The sequence below is a fragment of the Homarus americanus genome, unplaced genomic scaffold (assembly GCF_018991925.1).
Source record: "Homarus americanus isolate GMGI-L3 unplaced genomic scaffold, GMGI_Hamer_2.0 scaffold34345, whole genome shotgun sequence".
Lineage (NCBI taxonomy): Eukaryota > Metazoa > Arthropoda > Malacostraca > Decapoda > Nephropidae > Homarus > Homarus americanus.
The window spans coordinates 84131-105481 of record NW_024736072.1 but is presented as its reverse complement, the minus strand read 5'-3'; the positions used below and the strand labels follow the sequence as shown (position 1 = coordinate 105481).

Genomic DNA, 21351 nt, shown 5'->3' with positions numbered 1-21351 from the left:
CAGTCTGTCTCTGTTACTGTCTATGTCTTCTGTTACTGTTTGTCTGTCTGTTTCTATTTGTCTGTCTGTCTGTCTGTCTACCCCCTCACACACACACACACAAGGCCCCCCCCCCCTTCCCAACACGCTTCCACTACCTGGTCATAAAGTGGACGTGGAAGGGCAGGTGCTAGGCGTGTGTCCCCGGGCGTGTGTCCCCGGGCGTGTGTCTTCGGGCGTGGGTCTGGCGTGACACATGTGGGTGCAGGCGGACCTCATTCACTGCCGCAGGTGTTGTGTCACTCGTTAATGCCTGTCAGCGGTGGAGAGGAGCGTGTATGACAGTTAGCGTGTATGACAGTTTGCGTGTATGACAGTTTGCGTGTATGACAGTTAGCGTGTATGACAGTTAGCGTGTATGATAGGTAGCGTGTATGACAGTTAGCGTGTATGACAGTTAGCGTGTATGACAGTTAGCGTGTATGGCAGCGTGTATGGCAGTTAGCCTGTATGACAGTTTGCGTGTATGACAGTTAGTGTGTATGATAGTTAGCCTGCATGACATGTAGCGTGTATGACAGTTAGCCTGTATGATAGTTAGCCTGTATGACATGTAGCGTGTATGACAGTTAGCGTGTATGACAGTTAGGGTATATGATAGTTAGCGTGTATGACAGTTAGCGTGTATGATAGGTAGCGTGTATGACAGCGTGTATGACAGCGTGTATGAGGTTAGAATGTATGACAAGGTAGCAGGTGAGTGAAAGTTTATGACGCTAGGCATAAATCTTGCCTCAGGTGTGACGTGAATGTTGTAATTGTTACGTCAACATTTCTACACCTGAGGAGGACCACGTAATTGTTGTGTCAGGTGAAGGATAATAATAATAATAATAATGATAATAATAATAATAATGCTTTGTCACCTGAGAGAGAGAGAGAGAGAGAGAGAGAGTATATATACCTATGTTTCTTACCTTGACTAACTCTACATAATATACATATAATACATGTTGTTCCTTCTACAGCTGGTGGTGTCCTCAAGCGGCAGTGCTGTAGGAAGCCCGTGTGAACCCAGAGAGCCACCGCCTCTACCAGGTCAGTGCAACAGATGGTAATAAGCATGGCAACACGGGGTAGTAGATATGGCAACACACGGTAGTAGTCATCATGGCAGCACATTCTACCACCCACGGCAACACATTCTACCACCCAGGGCAACACATTCCACCACCCAGGGCAACACATTCTACCACCCAGGGCAACACAATCCACCACCCATAGCAACACATTCTACCACCCATAGCAACACATTCTACCACCCACGGCAACACAATCCACCACCCAGGGCAACACAATCCACCATCTACATCAACACCCACAGCAACATAAACATCAAACGCAACACAGACTCTACCATCCATGAAGCGCCCATATTGCTATCACCTCTTGTGTTATATATGAGTGAGATATCTTGTCTATTCGATGATATCACAAACTATATCATACTCTTCACTGGTTGATGATAGCGAAGTGTGACGTCTAGATAACATGATTGATGATATCGCTTTGTGTTTTGTTTTTAATTGTGAGATAAACTTATGGATTATTTTTATAATAATTTTTTTTTCACTTATTTTTTTCTTCAATATTTGTAATTTAAAAAAAAAATATATCGTAAAATTTTCTCTTATGTGAAGTAATAAATTGTTTTAATTATATAAATGTAAAGATTAATTATTAAATATTTTCTTTCTTTAATAATTATCTTAAATTATGAAGAAAAAAGTCATTTCAATTTTGTAACTATTTTTTTCTCCGTGTGGGCGTAGGTGGGATGGGTGTGGGCGGGTATGACCTGATGACGTACCAGCGACTAGCCAGTGCCCTGTACGCCCACCCGCCCCACGCCACCCTCGACCCCTCCACGCCTACCTCCGTACCGCCCACCACCCTCCTCGCCGCCCACGACCCACTACTACACGTAAGTTAATGTTCCAGTTGTTATTATATAAGAGTTACTGGTTCCATATACTAACACATATCATATATAAGTTAGTGGCACTACCTTCTACTTTACCAGGGTTAGTGCCACTACTCGTGAGTGCCACTCCCCTTTTACTACTCGTAAATTAGTGCCACTATACCCGGGTCTCGGGACGGTCCGTCTTTGAGCTTTGCTATTAGTGACTGTTATTGGCGGCTGTCTGGTCATGGTCGTTTTATTGGCACGACCTTGTTATATGACTCTCTCTCTCTCTCTCTCTCTCTCTCTCTCATTCTCTCTCAGTGTCAGTCTGTTTGTCTCTCTCTATTTCTGTTTCTGTCTGTCTGTCTGTCTGTCTGTCTGTCTGTCTGTCTGTCTGTCTGTCTGTCTGTCTGTTCCTCTGTCTGTTTATTTGGTTGCTTCTCTGTCTGTCTCACTCTCTCCCTTTTTTATTTCTTCCTCTTTAAAACAATGTAATTATATATCAGTAATTACCTTCAGACTTTCAGTAGTTACCCCAGACGGTGTCCCAATAATGATAGGTAATCAAGGCTTCAACCACGTACGAGATGATGAAGCGAAAGTTGACATTTTTCCTTATAATAATCTCAAGAATTTATTTATATCCATAGATATTTAATTAATATAGCTCTTCCTTTTGTTTATCTTTAGTTTTGTAAGATAAGGAAGATAAGGATAAAGGAAGAAGCGATTATTTAGAGGTTAGTAATGATTGAAGCTGTTATATAGTCTCAACACATGTGACAAAGGACCCTACTGCCCTCCTTGAAGTATGCCTCGTCTCCCTCGTTCACCATTAGGGAGGAAAAGAAGTAAAAACGTGGATCAGATGTGACAAGTTGATGTGTTTATGTCTTTTGGTGTCGAATTATCGTGAAAAATCTAAGCCCAACCCCCATCCAACCCCCCTCTCTCCTTCTCTCCCCCTCCTCTCTCTCTGTCCACCTCCCACGTACTTCACCATACACCCTGCCACCTCCTTTTCCATTCACCCTTCCACACACTCTTCCCTCACATCCCCGCCACCTCCTCTCCCCTCTATCCCCTATTCTCTCCCTTGTCCTTCACCCCTACCTGCCTCTTCTCCTCTCCACCCCTGCCTCCTTTTGCCCCCACCCCTTCTCCTCTCCCTCTACCCTGTGCCACTCCCTGCTCTCCATCCCTGCTACCTCTCCCCCCCACTCCCCTATCCTTCCTCCCTTCACCCCCACCACCACTGGCCATCACACCCCTACACACACATTGAAATGAGTTACTCCCTCCTCCTCCTACAGGCGCCACCTACACTAGCAAGGTCTTCACTTTCTTCCGTGTTCTACTGTTGATAGATAGATAGTTAGATAGTTAGATAGATAGATAGATAAATAGATAGATAGATAGATAGATAGATAGATAAATAGATAGATAGATAGATAGATAGATAGATAGATAGATAGATGTACGGATGAATGGGAGGATGTCTATCTAACCTAACCTAACTCCACCAGGTAGCATTAGGGTGTCTTATCTTCAGGTGGGCCGACAGTTTAAGTTCATAGAAATGTTTATCTTTTCTGACATCTTATTCTAGCAGTTATATGGGACTACTGATGATTTTGAGGCAGGGTGATGTATGAAGGTGGCAGGAAGGCGTGTGAGGGTGGCTGGGTGGCGTGTGAGGGTGGCAGGGTGGCGTGTGAGAGTGGCAGGGTGATGTGTGAGGGTGAGGTGAGCCGTGCAGTGTGAGGGTGTACCCGAGGAGTGAGGCGTAACACAAGGCGAGCAGCAGCATCCCAGGGTCTTGTTTCTGGTCCCACGTGCGAGGGTGTCGGGTCCTGCTCCCCCGCCATGTACCTCTCCCACTGACACCCACACCAACTCACCCACACCAATTACCCCACACCACTCACCCCACACCAACACTACTCACCCCACATCAACACTACTCACCCCACATCAACACTACTCACCCCACACCAACACCACTCACCCCACACCAACACCACTCACCCCACACCCCTGACACCCACACCTACACCAGGTTGAGTAGGGGTTAGGGTGAGAGGTGAGGGCCGTGGGGTATATGGCTCTCAAGTGTCAGGCAGGGCAGTGTGAGGGTCAGTAGTGAACCCCCAGACAGTAACTCGGGGTCATAGGGTGTCACTCATAATGGGGCAATGAAGGTGGGAGGTAGGGAGGGATAGAAGGAGGGAATGAGAGAGAGAGGGGAAGGAAGGAATGAGGAAGGAATGGGGGAATTAACAAAGAAGGAATTTTATCCAAACATGACCTTGAAAACTGATCATCATAGTCTCGAAAATATATAACAATAACACAAGAAAGATAGATAGAAGCAAGACAATAAAGAGAATATAAAACAATACTGAAGAAAGGAGAGAGAGAGAAAGGAATTACGAAGAGGCATATGAGACGATGGTGTTACAGTAGAAGGAGGTGAGTAAGGCAGCCCCATTACTCTTCAGATTAAAGCAGATTTGTATAACACGGGCACAGAAAGTTAAGGCGTTTGAGGGATGGGTATTTGAGAGTGACTGTATGTATGGTGGGTCCCAGGCCTAGGTTGGGTGAGGTTTGGTTTCTTGGTTAGGTTAGGTTAGGTTAGGTTATAGCTGCCATGATATTAGTGATTTATAGTTCCATCAACTGATATTGTCCCCTGTACTAACATTGTTCCAAAGACAGTACAGCATCACGTCTTTTGTGAACACCCGGAATGATCCTCTTAACACGTATAGGAGTCTGAAGTATTATAGGATGTGGTATAATCGTGCAGAGGAAGGACGAGGATCAAGGAGGAAGCCCCCTAGGAGCCATCAACAGGTCCTCTCTCCCTCCTTCAGGCAGTCTGTGGGAGGAGGAATGTTACCAGTATACTTTATCAGGTTTTCAATGAGGAGAAACAGTTACTGAGGGACTAGACTTTGCCCTCCTTCCCCTCCTCCTCCTCTTCCCACTCCTTCTCCTCCTCCCCCTTCCTCCCCAGGGTATGACCTTTGACATGGGTAAAGACACGCCACACCCCGGGAGGCAGGAAGAGACGCCCCGAACACACCTGGTGGTGGCGGTGGTGACGGCGGCGTGAATCATGGAACATCATGCCGATATGTTCAGCTCATGCATACATTGATACTACTCGTGTTCCCGCCTCACTCACTCATGTTTATATGCAACTCTCACATGTTTCTGTGTATTTTTCATTGATGCCCTTGCCTGTGTGGGAGTTTTGTGTGTGTGTGTGTGTGTGTGTGTGTGTGTGTGTGTGTGTGTGTGTGTGTGTGTGTGTGTGTGTGTGTGTGTGTGTGTGTGTGTGTGTGTGTGACAGCTGCCTATAAGTGGCACTGTTGGCACTCTTTATCATCATATCCATTTTCACGTAACTGATGAGTGTGGGACTATTCTTTTATATATGCGTCAAAGATTTACACTTAAATATATAATACATATCAAGTCCTTCTATGTCACTTTGCATTACCCTTCATCACTTATACATCATTCACGTGTTATAAAATACTTGTTAAAATATAAAGTTACTTGACAAGTATCTTCACAATCTTATCCATTTGTCTTAAACGATTTCTCAGTTCTTGACGTCACTTTTAAAGGCGTGATTCACCTCCACGACCAGGTGTGCTTTAGAGGACAAGAACACAAGGTTGGTCGCGTGCCATTAGGTTAGCCACCACACCCCACACCACCCCACCTTTCCCCCATCTGTCCCCACCTTCCCCCATCTGGCTCCACTCCCCACTTGGCTCTCCCCTTCCCCCCACCCCCCCTCCCATCTGGCCCCTCCTCACTTGGCCCCACGCCCACCCCCTGCCTGCCTGATTGGATAATAGCCCTGAGGTGTAAAACTGTCCCTCGGTGTTCTCATTATTTGTTGTGTGGCGGAGGAGGAAGATATTGAGGAAGACTTGTAGTGAAACGTTTCCTGTACGATACTGCACTCAGATGTATGTATGTATGTATGTATGTATGTATGTATGTATGTATGTATGTATGCATGCGCGAGAGAGTATCAAGTTAAGCGATGGGAACGTTTATCTGTGAGTAGAGGAGGCGAAGAGGAGGAAGAGGAGAGGGAGGAGCAGGTGGAGGTGGAGGAAGAGGAGGAGGGGAAGAAGGAGGAGGAGGAGGAGACAGTGTCGTGCAACAAAGCCCTTCCCTCAAATCCCCTGACGATCTGTTTGAGTTCCTCCGTGCTCTTGGCGAGTCGCTGCCCTCAGATCCACTCACTGCTGGGTATGGCTCTTAGTGTGATCCCCTGAGTAAACCGAGGCTTCTGCCAGTGCGTTAAACTGCTTCACTATCAATATACGACCTAATTGGACGACTTATAACGACCTCCTGTGAGCGAATACCTTGAGGGGTCCAACGGCGGAGAGAGAGAGAGAGAGAGAGTGAGAGAGAGAGAGAGAGAGAGAGAGAGGAGAGAGAGAGAGACGAATTTTCATTATACCATTTTCCTCCGAGTCGTTGTTGTGTGGAGACGGTCACATAAGTTCCAATAATGCACCGCCTTTGGGGAAACCGTCTCGACATCTCCCTCATAATATCCCGTCTTCTCTAACTCTTCTAAATAGCCCTTGAATAGGTCTAAATAGCTCCAAATAGCCGGGGAATCGCCTTCTAACCCCCGCAGGAAGGGGGTGTGAAATCGGAGCGCATTTTTCAGCTCGGCTCGGAGACTTACATTGGGCCTAAACCGTCCCTTGTTGCTAGTTAGGCGCGTCGTCCACATCCCTAGCCGCGACTTCGGCTTTGTCTTTGATGTTCGGATACTCTCACGATTTTCCCGGACTTTCTCTCGGGATTTGGTGACCATTCTCACATTCTACGGGTGAGAGAGACGTCGCCTCAAAGGTCCAAGAGGTGGAAATAAGTGAGCGTCTCGTAGCATATTATCGAGGAGAGCGAGGCGTAAGCTGGCACCCCCGGCTCGCGATGACAAGGCACTACCACATTTTCAGAGTATGGCTTAGTGACACTGTTTGGCACTTGGAAGAAAAACAGCCTCCCTGGGCACATACGCTATCCTGTGGCAGCGGTCTGCACCAGCTACTGTTAACAGCTTGACGCCTCTCTCTTTTACTCATGTTTTTTTACACTTTAGATGTTTTATTTACAGTAGAAATATTGTGGTTTTTTTACTCGTTAAATGTTCTTGTTTGTGCGCGGTAATTGTTATTGTTGTTTGTTTACGTTAAATATTCTTTTATTTAAGGCTTAATTTTTTTTTCACTTTAAAGTTTGTTTTATTTCCATCAACAAATTTTAACACGTTATATATTATTTTATTAACGGTTCAAATGTTGGTATTTTTTGTAAACTAAATTCGGGGATTTTTCTCAAGGGAGTTTTCTTATCTTGTGTTCCGATGTTATTTAAGTGATTATAATTAATATTAACTTGAGTTTAAAAAGTAATTACGTGAACATCTTAATGAGACAATTATGAGGTTATGTAGACACCATTAAACTCAGCTACTGACGTTGAGAGAGAGAGAGAGAGAGAGAGAGAGAGAGAGAGAGAGAGAGAGAGACAGAGAGAGTAATGATAAAACAAAGCCCATTTTTATAGACAGGGAGAAAATCCATCACAGTGTTACATTGCCGTCACCACTTAATCTGAATCAAAGCCGTACATCTCACATACCCTTCCTCCCTCCTTCCCTTCCCCCCTCTCCCTCCTCTCCCTCCCTCTCCCTCCCTCCCTCCCTCTCCCTCCTCCCCCCCTCTTACACTCTCTCTTTTCCATCGAGTCAATCCTTAATAGATTCGAGTAATAGATCTCTCCAAAATCCCTCAAATTGAAGGAAAATCACTTAAGAATAAAGACCCCCTACTCGACTTGGCGGGGGTGAGGGAGGGAGGGAAGGAGAGAGGGAGGGAAGGGAAGGGAAGGGAAGGAGAGAGGGAGGGAGGGAGGTTTGTTTACATACGGCCTGGGAGAAAAAGCAGTAATGGTGGCGGAGCGCGAGTTTTATTACCCCATAGACGCTTGTTAAGTTCATAATTGAGCGCCGTCTGTTGGACCAAAGAGACGGACGGACAGACGGATGGAGACACGGACGGATAAGAGGGACGGAATGAGAGACGGACAAAGAGACGATGGACGGGGATACAAGGTGAACGGACGGTAGAGCATCCCTAGTATAGAAATATTGTCCTCGTGGTGCTGTCATTGTGGTAGCGTTTTAAGGGCGTCTTTAGGGCGGCGTTCTTTTGTGGCGTCCAGTGACAGGATCAGTGAACGCTTCCTATTGACTTGTAGGTCGCGTCTTTAAAGGCGTGTTGGAACGGCGTTGTTTGTGGCGTCATATAAAGGAGTATTGGACGTTAGGTGTTTTGTGGTGCGTCTTAAAAGTGTATCGGAGCACCTCACTTTATGGCGCGTTCAGAGGAGAGAGAGTATTGGTTGCTGGGTATTTTGTGGCGTGTATTAGAGACATATTGGAGCAGGTGATTTTGTGGCATTACTGAGAGTCTGATGTATTGGCGCCGGGTAGTTTATGGCGGGGTGTACATGGCTGTTAGACATAGGGTGTTTTATGGCGCGAGTTAGAGAGGGTACTCCACCTTAAGGACTTTATGGTGCTGCTTAGAGACGTATTGGTGCAACAAAATTTTGTGGCGTTGCTGAGAGATATGTGATCGCAGTGCACTTGAGTGGCGCGTCTTAGAGTAAAGTGTGTGTCATAATATAGTGCACCTTAATGGCATATTGGCGTAGTGTAGCCAACATGATGACGCATCTTACACTCAAAGAACCATAATAAGTAAGATATTTTATGGTGCGTCTGTAAGCCTTACACGATCTAGACGTTTAATGGCGTCTTAGTGGAGTATTGAAAGTGTGTGTGTGTCGTGTCTAGGGGGAATTAGTGGAGCAGATAATAATATGTTGTAACCTTTTTCTATTTTGTGGCGTTGTAGAGAAGCACCGGACCAACGTACTTAATGGCGCGTCTGGAAGAGTTAGTGGAGCTGAGTACATTTGTTGTTGACGTTGAGTTAAATTGACTTTATTAATAGATATAGACATGCATACATACATACATACATACATACATACATACAGGTACATACATACATACATACATTATATACATACATTCATACATACATACATTCATACATACATACATACATACATTATATACATACATTCATACATACATACATTACATACATACATACATACATACATACATACATTACATACATACATACATACATACATACATACATACATACATACATTACATACATACATACATACATACATGCATACATACATTATATACATACATACATACATACATATACATACATACATACATACATACATACATACATACATACATACATACATACATACATACATACATACATACATACATACATATACATACATACATACATACATACATACATACATACAAATAAACCAGTTTAACCCGGCAATTCAACGTGTATTAATTTCGTATATCCCGGACCTAATAATCATTTTAAACACCCGTGTATTACCCCCCCCCTCCCCTTTTTTCCCCTTGTATATTTGTCGGTGGGTTAAACGTGTGTGTGTATTAAAGTATTACGCCTCGTATTTACCGGACAGCAGTAATTTTGTAGGTCACTTTGTATCTGTTTTCCACATCAGTAGACCGGATCCCTGTTCTGGTGTGTGTGTGTGTGTGTGTGTGTGTGTGTGTGTGTGTGTGTGTGGCTGTAAGTATGTTTTTTCGTGTGTGTGTGTGTGTGTGTGTGGCTGTAAGTATGTTTTTTCATGTGTGTGTGTGTGTGTAACTCAAAGATAATTATATACCTCTTGAATTAAATCAACCAGGTGTGTACAGGTATATTGGATAATTAATATATTTACCTCCGTCGTAATTATTAGCACATGATATCCTTTTATTTTATGGGTGTGAAAGTGGGGGAAAGTAGATAGAGAGAGATAAAGAAAAGTGATAATCGAAAGGAAGGGAAAATAACATATGTCCATTTAAAAACTTTCTTTAGCGCAAACACAGAAACCTTTTAAAAGTTCACGGGCTGAGATTGACCCCATAAATCTAGAGGGGCGAAGCGGAGACCAGACGACACAAGTTACCTCCACACTACCACCACTACTACCACTACCACCGACACTATACCACCAATACTACTATCATCACTCCTACTACTACTAATACCACCACTACTACTACTACCATCGCTGCTACTACTACTACTACTACCACCAGCATCATCAGCCTCTGTCGAATACATTACTTAACACAATCACCTCTATTATGCCATCTTCACCTATGCTCACTACATACACGCACTCATCACCCACGCTCCACCTCACTCATCACCCACGCTCCACCTCACTCATCACCCACGCTCCACCTCACTCATCACCCACGCTCCACCTCACTCATCACCCACGCTCCACCTCACTCATCACCCACGCTCCACCTCACTCATCACCCACTCTCTACCCACTCTGAGTTGTGACGACCGGGCTACCGTGCGGTTTAAACGGCGAGGGGGAGTGAGGTTAGAAGGGAGAGTGTCTAGGAGAGGGGAGCCATTTGGAGAGGGATAGTGAGAGTGCCATTGTGGAGAGGGATGCCAGGGATGAAAGGTGAATGACTGAGGGAAAGTATGAAAGAGGAGGGAGGTGGCACTAGTGTGAGGGTCATGGTGGGTGGCACTAGTGTGAGGGTCATGGTGGGTGGCACTAGTGTGAGGGTCATGGTGGGTGGCACTAGTGTGGGGGTCGTGGAGTGGCACCTAGTGTGAGGGTCATGGGAGGGTGGCACTAGTGTGGGGCCGTGGAGGGTGGCACTAGTGTGAGGGTCGTGGAGGGTGGCACTAGTGTGAGAGTCATGGTGGATGGCTAGTGTGAGGGTTATGTAGGTGGCACTAGTGTGAGAGGGGTAGGGGATGGCACTGGAGAAGGGACGGAGGGAGGTAGGGCACTAAGGTAGGGAGGGAGAGGTGGGTGGGGAGAAACAAGGGGGTGCTAAGGTGGGTGCTGTTGTTGGGCATTCCTTTCAGCCTTGATAGCTTTGAGGGCGATAAGTTGTCTGGGTACCCGTGGGGGACGGGCGGTGCGGGTTACACTTACTCTCTCTGTTATTGTTTATTTTTTCTATTCATTGTCGGTAACTTTCTATTTGTTCGTGTTTCATTTTTTTTTCCTGTTATGATCTTCTGAGGTTAACGAGTTTTGTGTGTGTGTGTGTGTGTGTGTGTGTGTGTGTGTGTGTGTGTGTGTCTGTCTGTCTGTCTGTCTGTCTGTCTCCAACCAGTTACTATATAAACGTGTCATATTGGAATAGATGAATGAGGGAGATTTTTAGGGAAATTTTCGAAGTTGAGACCCTGGAGTAGATCGTCAGTATGTCAAAATGTTTAGGGAAATTCCTCAGTAGACAAGATATAGGATGTGTGTATGTCATGTACTGTACCTTCACCGTGGGATACTTCCTTACCCTGGTCTGGTATGTGACTCCCAGTACCTCACTCACTTAACATCCATGCGGTTATTTTTCCCTGTAAGGTGTACTGAGGCGACAGGTGTAGGGGAAAAAAACCCTCTGAAATATTTCTCTTTTCCGGGATTCGAATTTAGTGATGTTTTTCGTGTTTGATGTTGAGTGTGTTACCATTACGCCACGTTCGACTGTGTTTGTGTTTTAATGAAAGTATAATTACGGAGAAAATTAGATGCTTTTACTGGGAGATATATTGAGTATTGATGTGTTAAAGTTAATTTTGTGTTTTTGTGAAGAAGAAGAATATTGACGGAAGTCCCAGAGTCTTTTAGATGAACTACTGTAATGGTAAGAGTTATAGACATGCTAAGACATAAATAGAAATAATAATAATAATAATAATAATAATAATAATAATAATAATAACAACAATAATAATGATAATAATAATAATAATAATAATAATAATAATAATAATAATAATAATAATGATAATAATAATAATAATAATAATAATAATAATAATAATAATAATAATAACAACAATAATAATGATAATAATAATAATAATAATAATAATAATAATAATAATAATAATAATGATAATAATAAAATATAATATGTAATAATAATAATAATAATAATAATGATGATGATGATGATGATGATGATGATAATAAAATATAAATACATCGTATTAAGACGAACATAGTTTTCATTTCACCTTGTCAGATTTCAGTATCGGAGAATTATGTTATCACGTCAGCGTAAACATGACCACCTCACGATAACACTACACACACGTCCTGACGAAGAATTATTGAGACGAGAACTCTGCAGGGCGTCAGCCAGATCTTCAACGTCTCCTCACACCAATAACTATGAGGACGATAGCAGAAAATATAACCAGGTGGACGATAACCCGATCAATATAACATCGCTATTGTAATTGTAAATATTTAAAATTATCTTCTTGTAATGGTTTTAGTTTAATTTATTGTTAGTTTGCTTTTCTTGTTATTCGGAGGATGTGTTTGCAGTCAAGCTGATAAACACGACTCGTAAACCCTATAGGCCTATAACATATACATTGTATATATATTTTTATTTTTATTAGTCAAGTCAAAGTTTTACCTATGAAAAATATTTATTATTTTTAGATATATTTTGTGCAGGTGAAAAAGAAAATTACCTTGAGGTGAGAAAATTACGAAAATCGAATTGTCTCTCTTACCCCTGGCAGTGTAGTTGTTCCCTGTTAGATATTTTTTTTTTCCCTCTGAGTGCTGCCGGTGTGTTAGCCCAAAGTATCGTACGGTTGTTGGTTGTCGTCGTACGTGTGAGTAAAAGGTAGAGTGAGTCGTGTAGTGTTTTGTTGTTACCTCACATCACTCTGACCTGCCAAGACATAAACAGTGCATAAACCTTTCCCCAATATCCAGTTATCGTCTGTGGTCACTGGTATTACCTTTTCCTCTCTCTCTCTCTCTCTCTCTCTCTCTCTCTCTCTCTCTCTCTCTCTCTCTCCTCTCTCTTCTCTCTCTCTCCCCTCCCCTCTCACCCCTCTCACCCCCTCCTGGTTGTCTCCCCCTCAGCTGAAAAATGAAAATATTGTTTTATGCGTCTCACCTCTGGACACAGTTTGGCTAAGACCAAGAAGGTTTTTCCACTCATTATCTGTAGCCATCACCTCCAGCCCTTCTCAGAATATTGGGATCACCTGATGATTAGGCACCCCAGCTTTTTTTTTTTACACCTGATGATTGACACTCTTATGCTGACCTAACCTAACCAAACCAAATGTAACCTACCCTAACCTAACCTAACCTAACCTAACCTAACCTAACCTAACCTAACCTACCCTAACCTAACCTAACGTACCCTATTTTAGCCTAACCTAACTTCACCTACCCTAACCTAACCTAACTTCACCTACCCTAACCTACCCTACCCTAACATAACCTAACCTAACGTACCCTAACCAAGTGTGATATTGCATGGTAAGTAGCTGTAAAGTGAGGGACAAAGTATAGAGGAGAGAAGACCAAGGAGTACACGCCAGCTCTCACCAGGCCTTCCTAGAACCCTCGGTATAACTCTGTCGTAATCCAGGGCCGGGGCAGTACCGTGTCATCGGGTCTTTGGCTTCTTAGAGAACTTGATTGTTCTTTGTCTAGGTGAGGAGGAGTGGTGGTGGTGGTGGTGGTGGTAGTGGGAGTTGTGGTGGTGGTGGTGGCTGTTGTAGTGGTGTGTCTGAGGTGAAGAAGGATTATTTAGGTGTCAGTCCTGCAAGGTCCCTAACCTAACCAAACCTAACCTAACCTAATGAGCCTCTGTATATATGTGAAGCCGAATTTTATTATACCACCTACTCTAGTGATCCTCAATCCTTATATTTAGGTTAGGTTAGGTTAGGTTAGGTTAGGTTAGGTTAGGTTAGGTTAGGTTAGGTTAGAGTTTCTTAAGGATGGGGCCTCTTTCACTTACAGCCATCTGAGGGTGGGGGGGGTGAATCCTATCAGGCTCCTCACCACCTCTCTCTCCACGCCGCCACCAGGGTCTTGTTTACATACATGGCCAGACGTGGATCACTACTCCCAAGGGCTGTTGTGGTTGTTGGATTTATGGTCACCGTCTTCTACAAGGTCATCAGGTCACAGTCTTCTACAAGGTCATCAGGTCACAGTCTTCTACAAGGTCATCAGGTCACAGTCTTCTTCAAGGCTCACCAGGTCCACAGAGTCTTCTACAAGGTCATCAGGTCACAGTCTTCTACAAGGTCATCAGGTCACAGTCTTCTACAAGGTCATCAGGTCACAGTCTTCTTCAAGGCTCACCAGGTCATGCTCTCATTTGACCTTGTAGTTATAATTATGTTTAGTGTTTAATATAATTTTAGGTCATGTTTCTGAGGTCGGTACAGTTTGTAGGTAATTAATTGAGGTACAAATAAATACAGACATAGCACAGGGAGGGATAGTTTGAAGAGACAATAATAATGATAATAACAATAATAACAATAGCAACAACAGCACCACTACAACTACTACCACTACTACTACTACTACTACAACTACTACTACTACTACTACTACTACTACTACTACTAATAATAATAATAATAATAATAATAATAATAATAATAGATGATCGACCACAACAAACTTACATAACTAGATATATACGACCTTTTCCTCCTCCAATTCCTCCTCTTCTTCCTCCTCTTCTTCCCTCCTCTCTTCCTTCTCCTCCTCTTCCTCCTTCTCTTCTTCCACCTTAGCCTCCTCTTTCTCCTTCTCATCTTCTCTCTCCTCCTCCTCCTCTTCCTCTTCCTCCTTCTCTTCTTCCACCTTAGCCTCCTCTTTCTCCTTCTCATCTTCTCTCCCCTCATCCTCCTCCTCCTCATCTCTTCCTCACCTTTCTTCCTCTTCCTCTCTCCTCCTCCACCACTCTTCCTGCTGTTACACGTGTCACCCCCACTATAAGTTTGACCCTTCACACTTCACCACGTACAAAAGCCACGTCCAGGTGGTCCGTAAGGTCCGTAGGGTCCTTTGTTTCTGTATCCAGGGAGAATAAATCAAGCCTTGGACAGGAGGGAGAGAGGTAGGGAGGGAGGTAGGGAGGGAGGTTAGGTCAGGAAAAAAAAAAGCACACGTGAATATAGGATTGGCAATTGATCACGACTAGCAAGGATCAGACAACACGTGTAATGTAACCCACCCTCTCTCCCTCCCTCTCCCTCCCTCACCCTCCCTCCCTCAATACTCTCCCTGACCTCTCTCCCTCCCTCACCCCTCCTTCCCTTGCCCTCCCTCCCTCCTTTATCCTCCCTCCCTTCCTTATCCTCCCTCACCCTCCCCCTCTCTCTCCCTCCCTCTCTCCCTCCTGACCCCCACCCATCCGGTTCTCAAAATTGCACTCCGGATTATTGTAAAATTGATGTTCTCTCTCTGGAAAAAAAATAACTCGGGTCTTGCACGAATTGTAACCGAATTCATCCTGAAATAATTATTAATCAATCCGGTTGGTATATTTTTATCGGAGTGGTTAGTGGAGCGGTTAGTGGAGTGGTTAGTGGAATGGTTAGTGGAACGGTTAGTGGAGTGGTTAGTGGAATGGTTAGTGGAACGGTTATTGGAGTGGTTAGTGGAATGGTTAGTGGAACGGTTAGTGGAGTGGTTAGTGTAAGGAGAGTGGAGTGGTTAGTGGAGCAATTAGTGGAGTGGTTAGTGGAGGGGTTAGTGGAGCGGTTAGTGGAGTGGTTAGTGGAATGGTTAGTGGAACGGTTAGTGGAGTGGTTAGTGGAGTAGTTATCGGTGTGGTTAGTGGAGCAGTTAGTGGAGTGGTTAGTGGAGGGGTTAGTGGAATGGTTAGTGAAACGGTTAGTGGAGTGGTTAGTGGAATGGTTAGTGGAACGGTTAGTGGAGTGGTTAGTGGAGGGAGAGTGGAGTGGTTAGTGGAGCAATTAGTGGAGTGGTTAGTGGAGCAGTTAGTAGAGTAGTTAGTGGAGTAGTTATCGGTTTGGTTAGTGGAGCGGTTATGGGAGTGGTAGTTGTTCACACTAGGTTAACTTAGCTTAGGTAAGGTTAGCATAGGTAGTTTAGTTAAGGCAGTTAAGGTTAAGTTAGTTTAGTTTAGGTTCGGTTCAAGTTAGTTTTATTAAGTTAGGTCAAGTAAGGTTATGGTAAATTAGTTTAGTTAAGCTAGAAGAAGTTAATTTAGCTTGGTGTCGGTTAAGTTAAATATGCTTAGGTTTGGTGAAGTTAGGTTAGGTTAGATCAAGTTAAAGTTATGTTAGGTTAGGTTAGGTTATGTCAGATTAGGTTAGAACAAGTAAAATTAAGTTAAGTTAGGTTAAGTTAGTTTAGTTTGAGTAGGTAAAGTTAGGTTAAGTTAGATCAAGTTAGGTTAGATTAGGTTAGGTTATGTCAGATTAGGTTAGAACAAGTAAAATTAAGTTAAGTTAGGTTAGGTTAGTTTAGTTTGAGTAGGTAAAGTTAGGTTAAGTTAGATCAAGTTAGGTTAGATTAGGTTAGGTTATAGAGCATCATCCCGACTTACTACCGTTCCAATACCGCCAACGTTAACTCTTGTGTCTTTTTTTTTCTCTACATCACGCACCAGAGATCAATGTCAGGGTGGAAACAAAAATATATTTCTATATAAAAAAAAAATCGATCATTCGTGAATATTGCAAACAATACATCGGTGGAGGAGCGTCAGTGGGCAACCAGAGGCCATGAAATATTGACCCAACCTGGAAAACAATGGAATGGCAGCCAGTGGAAATCTAAAATGTTGACGAGTACCACCGCCCACCGCCGCCCATCACCGCCCATCATCCACCGCCGCCCATCATCGCCCATCACCCACCGCCGCCCATCACCGCCGCCCATCACCCACCGCCGCCCGCTCATCACCCACCTTCAATCACTGCTGCCCACCACCACCCACCTCCATCCACCGCAGCCCATCGCCGTCCACCCACCTTATTGCCCATGGCCGTCAATCTAACCCACCCCTACCATCACAATTCGTCTTAACCACCGCCCACCTTGCCCATCCCCATCACCCACATCGCTCATTGCCGCCCATTTCACTAACGCCGCCCACCTATAGCCCACTTCAGCAACACCGCCCACCTTTAGCCCACTTCACCACCACCGTCAATTTGGCCCACACCATATATCGCACCCCCCCTTCCCCCCACTTCCCATCCCCCACTGATTGGCAAAGCGTCGAAATAAATGCTTGGGTTTGGGGGGATAATTTGGAAAGGAAGACAGGAAGATCGAAGGAGGAGAAGAGGATGAGGAAGCTAGAAGGAGGAGAGTGAGTAAACGAAGGACAGTAAGAGACAAACAACAATAATAACAACAACAACAATAATAATAATAACAATAATAACAACAACAATAATAATAATAATAATAATAATAATAATAATAATAATAATAACAATAACAATAATAATAATAATAATAATAATAATAATAATAATAATAACTATGTATTACAAGCCAATTAATCCCCAAGTTACCAAGTGGATATAAAACACGGGGTACCCACAATCCACCCAGATGTGAAATGGGTACCTAACCTAACCTGACCTAATATTTACGGAAAGTGTTAGGTGGATGAATGTAATCTTGGCTAGGATGCAGTGTACTGTATCCGAACTGCCTGTAAATGGGATGTCGGGTTATAAAAGGATCAACATTCTATCTGGCTCTCTATCCTAAACACACACACACACACACACACACACACACACACACACACACACACACCCCCTTTTACCCCCCTTTCCTCCCCCCTTTCCTCCCTCTCAACACATTGCAAAAACATCGATTGGTTGGATAAACGACTTCGCCTTATCCCAGCAATATATCCTCAGATGTGACGCCCATAACCAATAGCAACACATACACACACACACACAGTCTAGGCGAACTGCTATCCAATATTCAAATGTCCGATAGGTTCTAAATGGGGCTTTACAATGGCAAATATATTGTTTCCACATGTCGCCGCCCGCTTCAAAATGGCCTCGACATATGTTTGGCCAATTGGAAAAGTTTAAAATTGTGAAAGAACATGGATATAAATCTCTCGAAGCAATAACGTACAGGGTGTGGAGGAAGCCCCATCCCACCCCCCTCCTCCTCCTCTCCTGTCTGTTTATCTCTCTCTCTCTCTCTTTCCTTCTCTGTTCCTCCATCCTCCTATCTACCTGTTTCTTCTCTCTCTCTCTCTCTCTCTCTCTCTCTCTCTCTCTCTCTCTCTCTCTCTCTCTCTCTCTCTCTCTCTCTCACCACCACCCTTTCTCTCCCACCCTTCCCCCAGCCCCCCTTTCTCTCTCTTTCTCTTTCTGTATCCCTCCCTCAACTCCTCCCTTCATCACTCTTTCTCCCTCCCTCCCTCTCTCCCTCCCTCCCTCCTACGAGCTGATGCTGCCACTGTCACTGCTCGCTCTCACCGCCTACGAGTCGTCGGGTGTTAGTGACTACTCCTGCCCCTCCCCCCCTCCCCCTCTCTCCCTCCCTCCCCCCCTCCCCCTCTCTCCCTCCCTCCCTCCTTTTCTTCTTTTCTCCTCTTTCCTTTTTGCCCTGTATGCTGCTGTGAGATCATGTAACTCTGATAAAAGGGTAAGGGAGGAGGAGGAGGGAGAAAATGGTGAATGGAGAGAGGAGGAAAAGGTGTTTGACGGTATGGTTTCTGTCTATTATTTTCTACACAGGGTTTGTCGTTACCACTTGTGAACGCTCTCTCTCTCTCTCTCTCGCTCTCTCTCTCTCTCTCTCTCTCTCTCTCTCTCTCTGCATGACACTGGGACACTTACAACAAGGTATGATAATAAGCATCAGCGTCGCCTCTGTGACTGTAGCAGCAGTACATGGAAACAGCTGTAGTAGTGCGGTCACGTGTAGAAGAGCACCATCAGGGGGGAGAGAAAAATGAAGCAACAGTAGGCTCTTCTCTGTTAACGGTGGCAGTAACAGCACCGGGGGAAACGGCATTAAGAACATTAAAAACATCAGTGGTATGACCAACAACAACAGCAGTAGTATCAACCGCAAGGAAAACATCAAGAGCAGCAGTAGCAGCAGCAGGAGCAGCAGCAGGAGCAGCAGCAGGGTGAACATGTCGGTATATAGCGTGAGGGTGGCTGGGCCCTGGGGCGCGCCTGTGGCCCCAGTAAACATCCACAACAGCAATATTACCAATACATGTATGCAGGCAGCAGGCGCCCGGGGATGACAGTTTCCCGAAGGCCCTTTCAAGACCCCTCATAGCGAGCAGTGAGCGAGAGAGGGCAAAAAATAATAAAAAAGTGTCGTGCCCGCTTCCTGATCGGCCATAGATTAGCTTCTCCGACACTGGCAGCTCTCGGAAATGACAACCGAAAACTCAATTTCAACTTTTGAAGGTGCCGATGGCTATTTCAATCGCTGGCAGAATTTAATGATGAAGTTTACAACGGACCGAAACAACTTTTATGCAGGTCTTAGAGAATATATAAACATGCTGCTGGCGTTTTCGGGAATTTTTAACGGGTTTTTATTACAGTTCTAGGAGGAGGTGTAGCTAAGAGGAGGAGGAGGAGGGAGGAAGAGGAGGGGAGAGGGGAGAAGGAAGGAGGAGGAAGTAGAGGAGGATGAGGTGAAGGAAGACAAGGTGGATGATGAGAAAGAGGAGGAAGTGGAGGAGCAGAAGGGTGTATGAGGAAGAAGAGGATGAGGAGGAAGAGGAGAGTATCAATAGCTCCTCCCTAACCCCCCCCCCCGCAGCCACTCACAACCCGGAGATATGGACGTATTATTTTTGCATTTTCTGATGACAATTAAAGTTTAGCGCGACCTCTTGCCTACTTTTAGAGCTTCACGGTAGATTACATCAGCTGGATGGGTTTTGCTCCCTCCCTCTTCTCTCCCTCCTCCATCCCTCCCTTTCTTTTCCTTCCCTCCCTCCTATCTCTTCCCTCCCTCCTTTCTTCCTTCCTTATCTCTCTCCTTCCCTCTTCACTTCCTTCCTCCTTCCTTCCCTTCCCTTTTCTCCTTCCTTCCTTCACTCCCTCCCTCTTTTCTTTTCCTCTTCTCTCCCCTTTTCCTCTTCTCTCCCTCCCACTACCCTCTCTCCCCCTCTCTAACCTCCCTACCTTCTCCCTCTTCCCTCCTTCCCTCCTCCTTTTTCCATATCTCGTTTCTACTCAATTTTCCTTCTTTTCTTTCTTTCATCGTTCTTACTCTCGTCTCCTCTCCTTCTTCCCTCCTTCTTCTCTCTTCATCATCCCCCTCATCTCCCTTCCTTCCTTCCTTCCTTCTTCCTCTATCTGCCCTTCTCTGCTCCTTCCTCCCATCTCATCTATCTCTTTCTCTTCTCTATCTCCATTCATCACGTCTTCTCCTTCTATCTCCTTTCCTCCCCATCTCTCTCTCTTTCTCTCTCTCTCTCTCTCTTTAACATTAGTTTATCCTCTCTACCTCCTTCCATCTCTATCTGTCTATCTGCCTGTCTGTTTCACACACACACACACACACACACACACACACACACAGTATATCGACCCCCCAGGGCTAGTCGCGGGATATTGTCTCCCCCATAAACAACTAAGGCCGTTTTATTTCAGCGGTACGAAATTGTTTTAAAATTCATAGGTAAATATATATATATATATTTTTATTTTACTTTTGTTTTTGTTCCATTTCATTTACATTGTGTGTGTTCATTACGGTGTTTTATTTACATGGTGTGTGTGTGTGTGTGTGTGTGTGTGTGTTTATGGTGTTTTGTTTATATGGTGTGTTGTTTTCGGTGTTTTGTTTACATGGTGTGTGTGTTCAATGTATTTTATTCACACACACACACACACACACACACACACACACACACACACACACACACACACACTAAACAGGACACCTACTTCTCTTGATCATTTCGTTCCTTCAAAACTGATATGAAATGTGACCAAATTCTCCAATGTTTTCAAAGGTGATGCCCAAGTACCCTTTAATGTCCTGAAAATACCCAATATGGTGGTCTAATGTTTGCTGACGTCACTTGTAGTCCCTCTGTACTCTAGTTCAATAAGTGTAGTGATTTATTCATTGTTGTTTAGTTTATTAAGGTTATTGGAGGTATTTTTGTACATATATGAATGGAAGGGAAGCTATTTTGAGTCTGGTCATTGGTAAAGAGAATTTGTACACAGTTGTTTAGTATATATACAGACACTAATTAAACGTACACCTGTCCGTATCAGGTGTACGTTTAAACTTCAATCTCATAAAAACTTTCAACTAAAACAAAAACATTAAACTACCATTATTATTTCTTTTAACTACCGACATTTTTTTTTTTACAAACA

The 21351-nt window shown here is 44.2% G+C and overlaps 1 protein-coding gene across 1 annotated transcript in view; it reads left to right on the top strand.

Moving 5' to 3' along the window:
- Window positions 1-21351, top strand: part of LOC121871897 (putative iroquois-class homeodomain protein irx-1) — a 140435-nt gene that overhangs the window by 77531 nt on the left and 41553 nt on the right. Inside the window, exons 2-3 of the mRNA XM_042374491.1 lie at window positions 1008-1077; window positions 1812-1963. Of these exons, the coding sequence (XP_042230425.1) occupies window positions 1008-1077; window positions 1812-1963 (222 nt within the window). The remainder of the gene's footprint in view (window positions 1-1007; window positions 1078-1811; window positions 1964-21351) is intronic.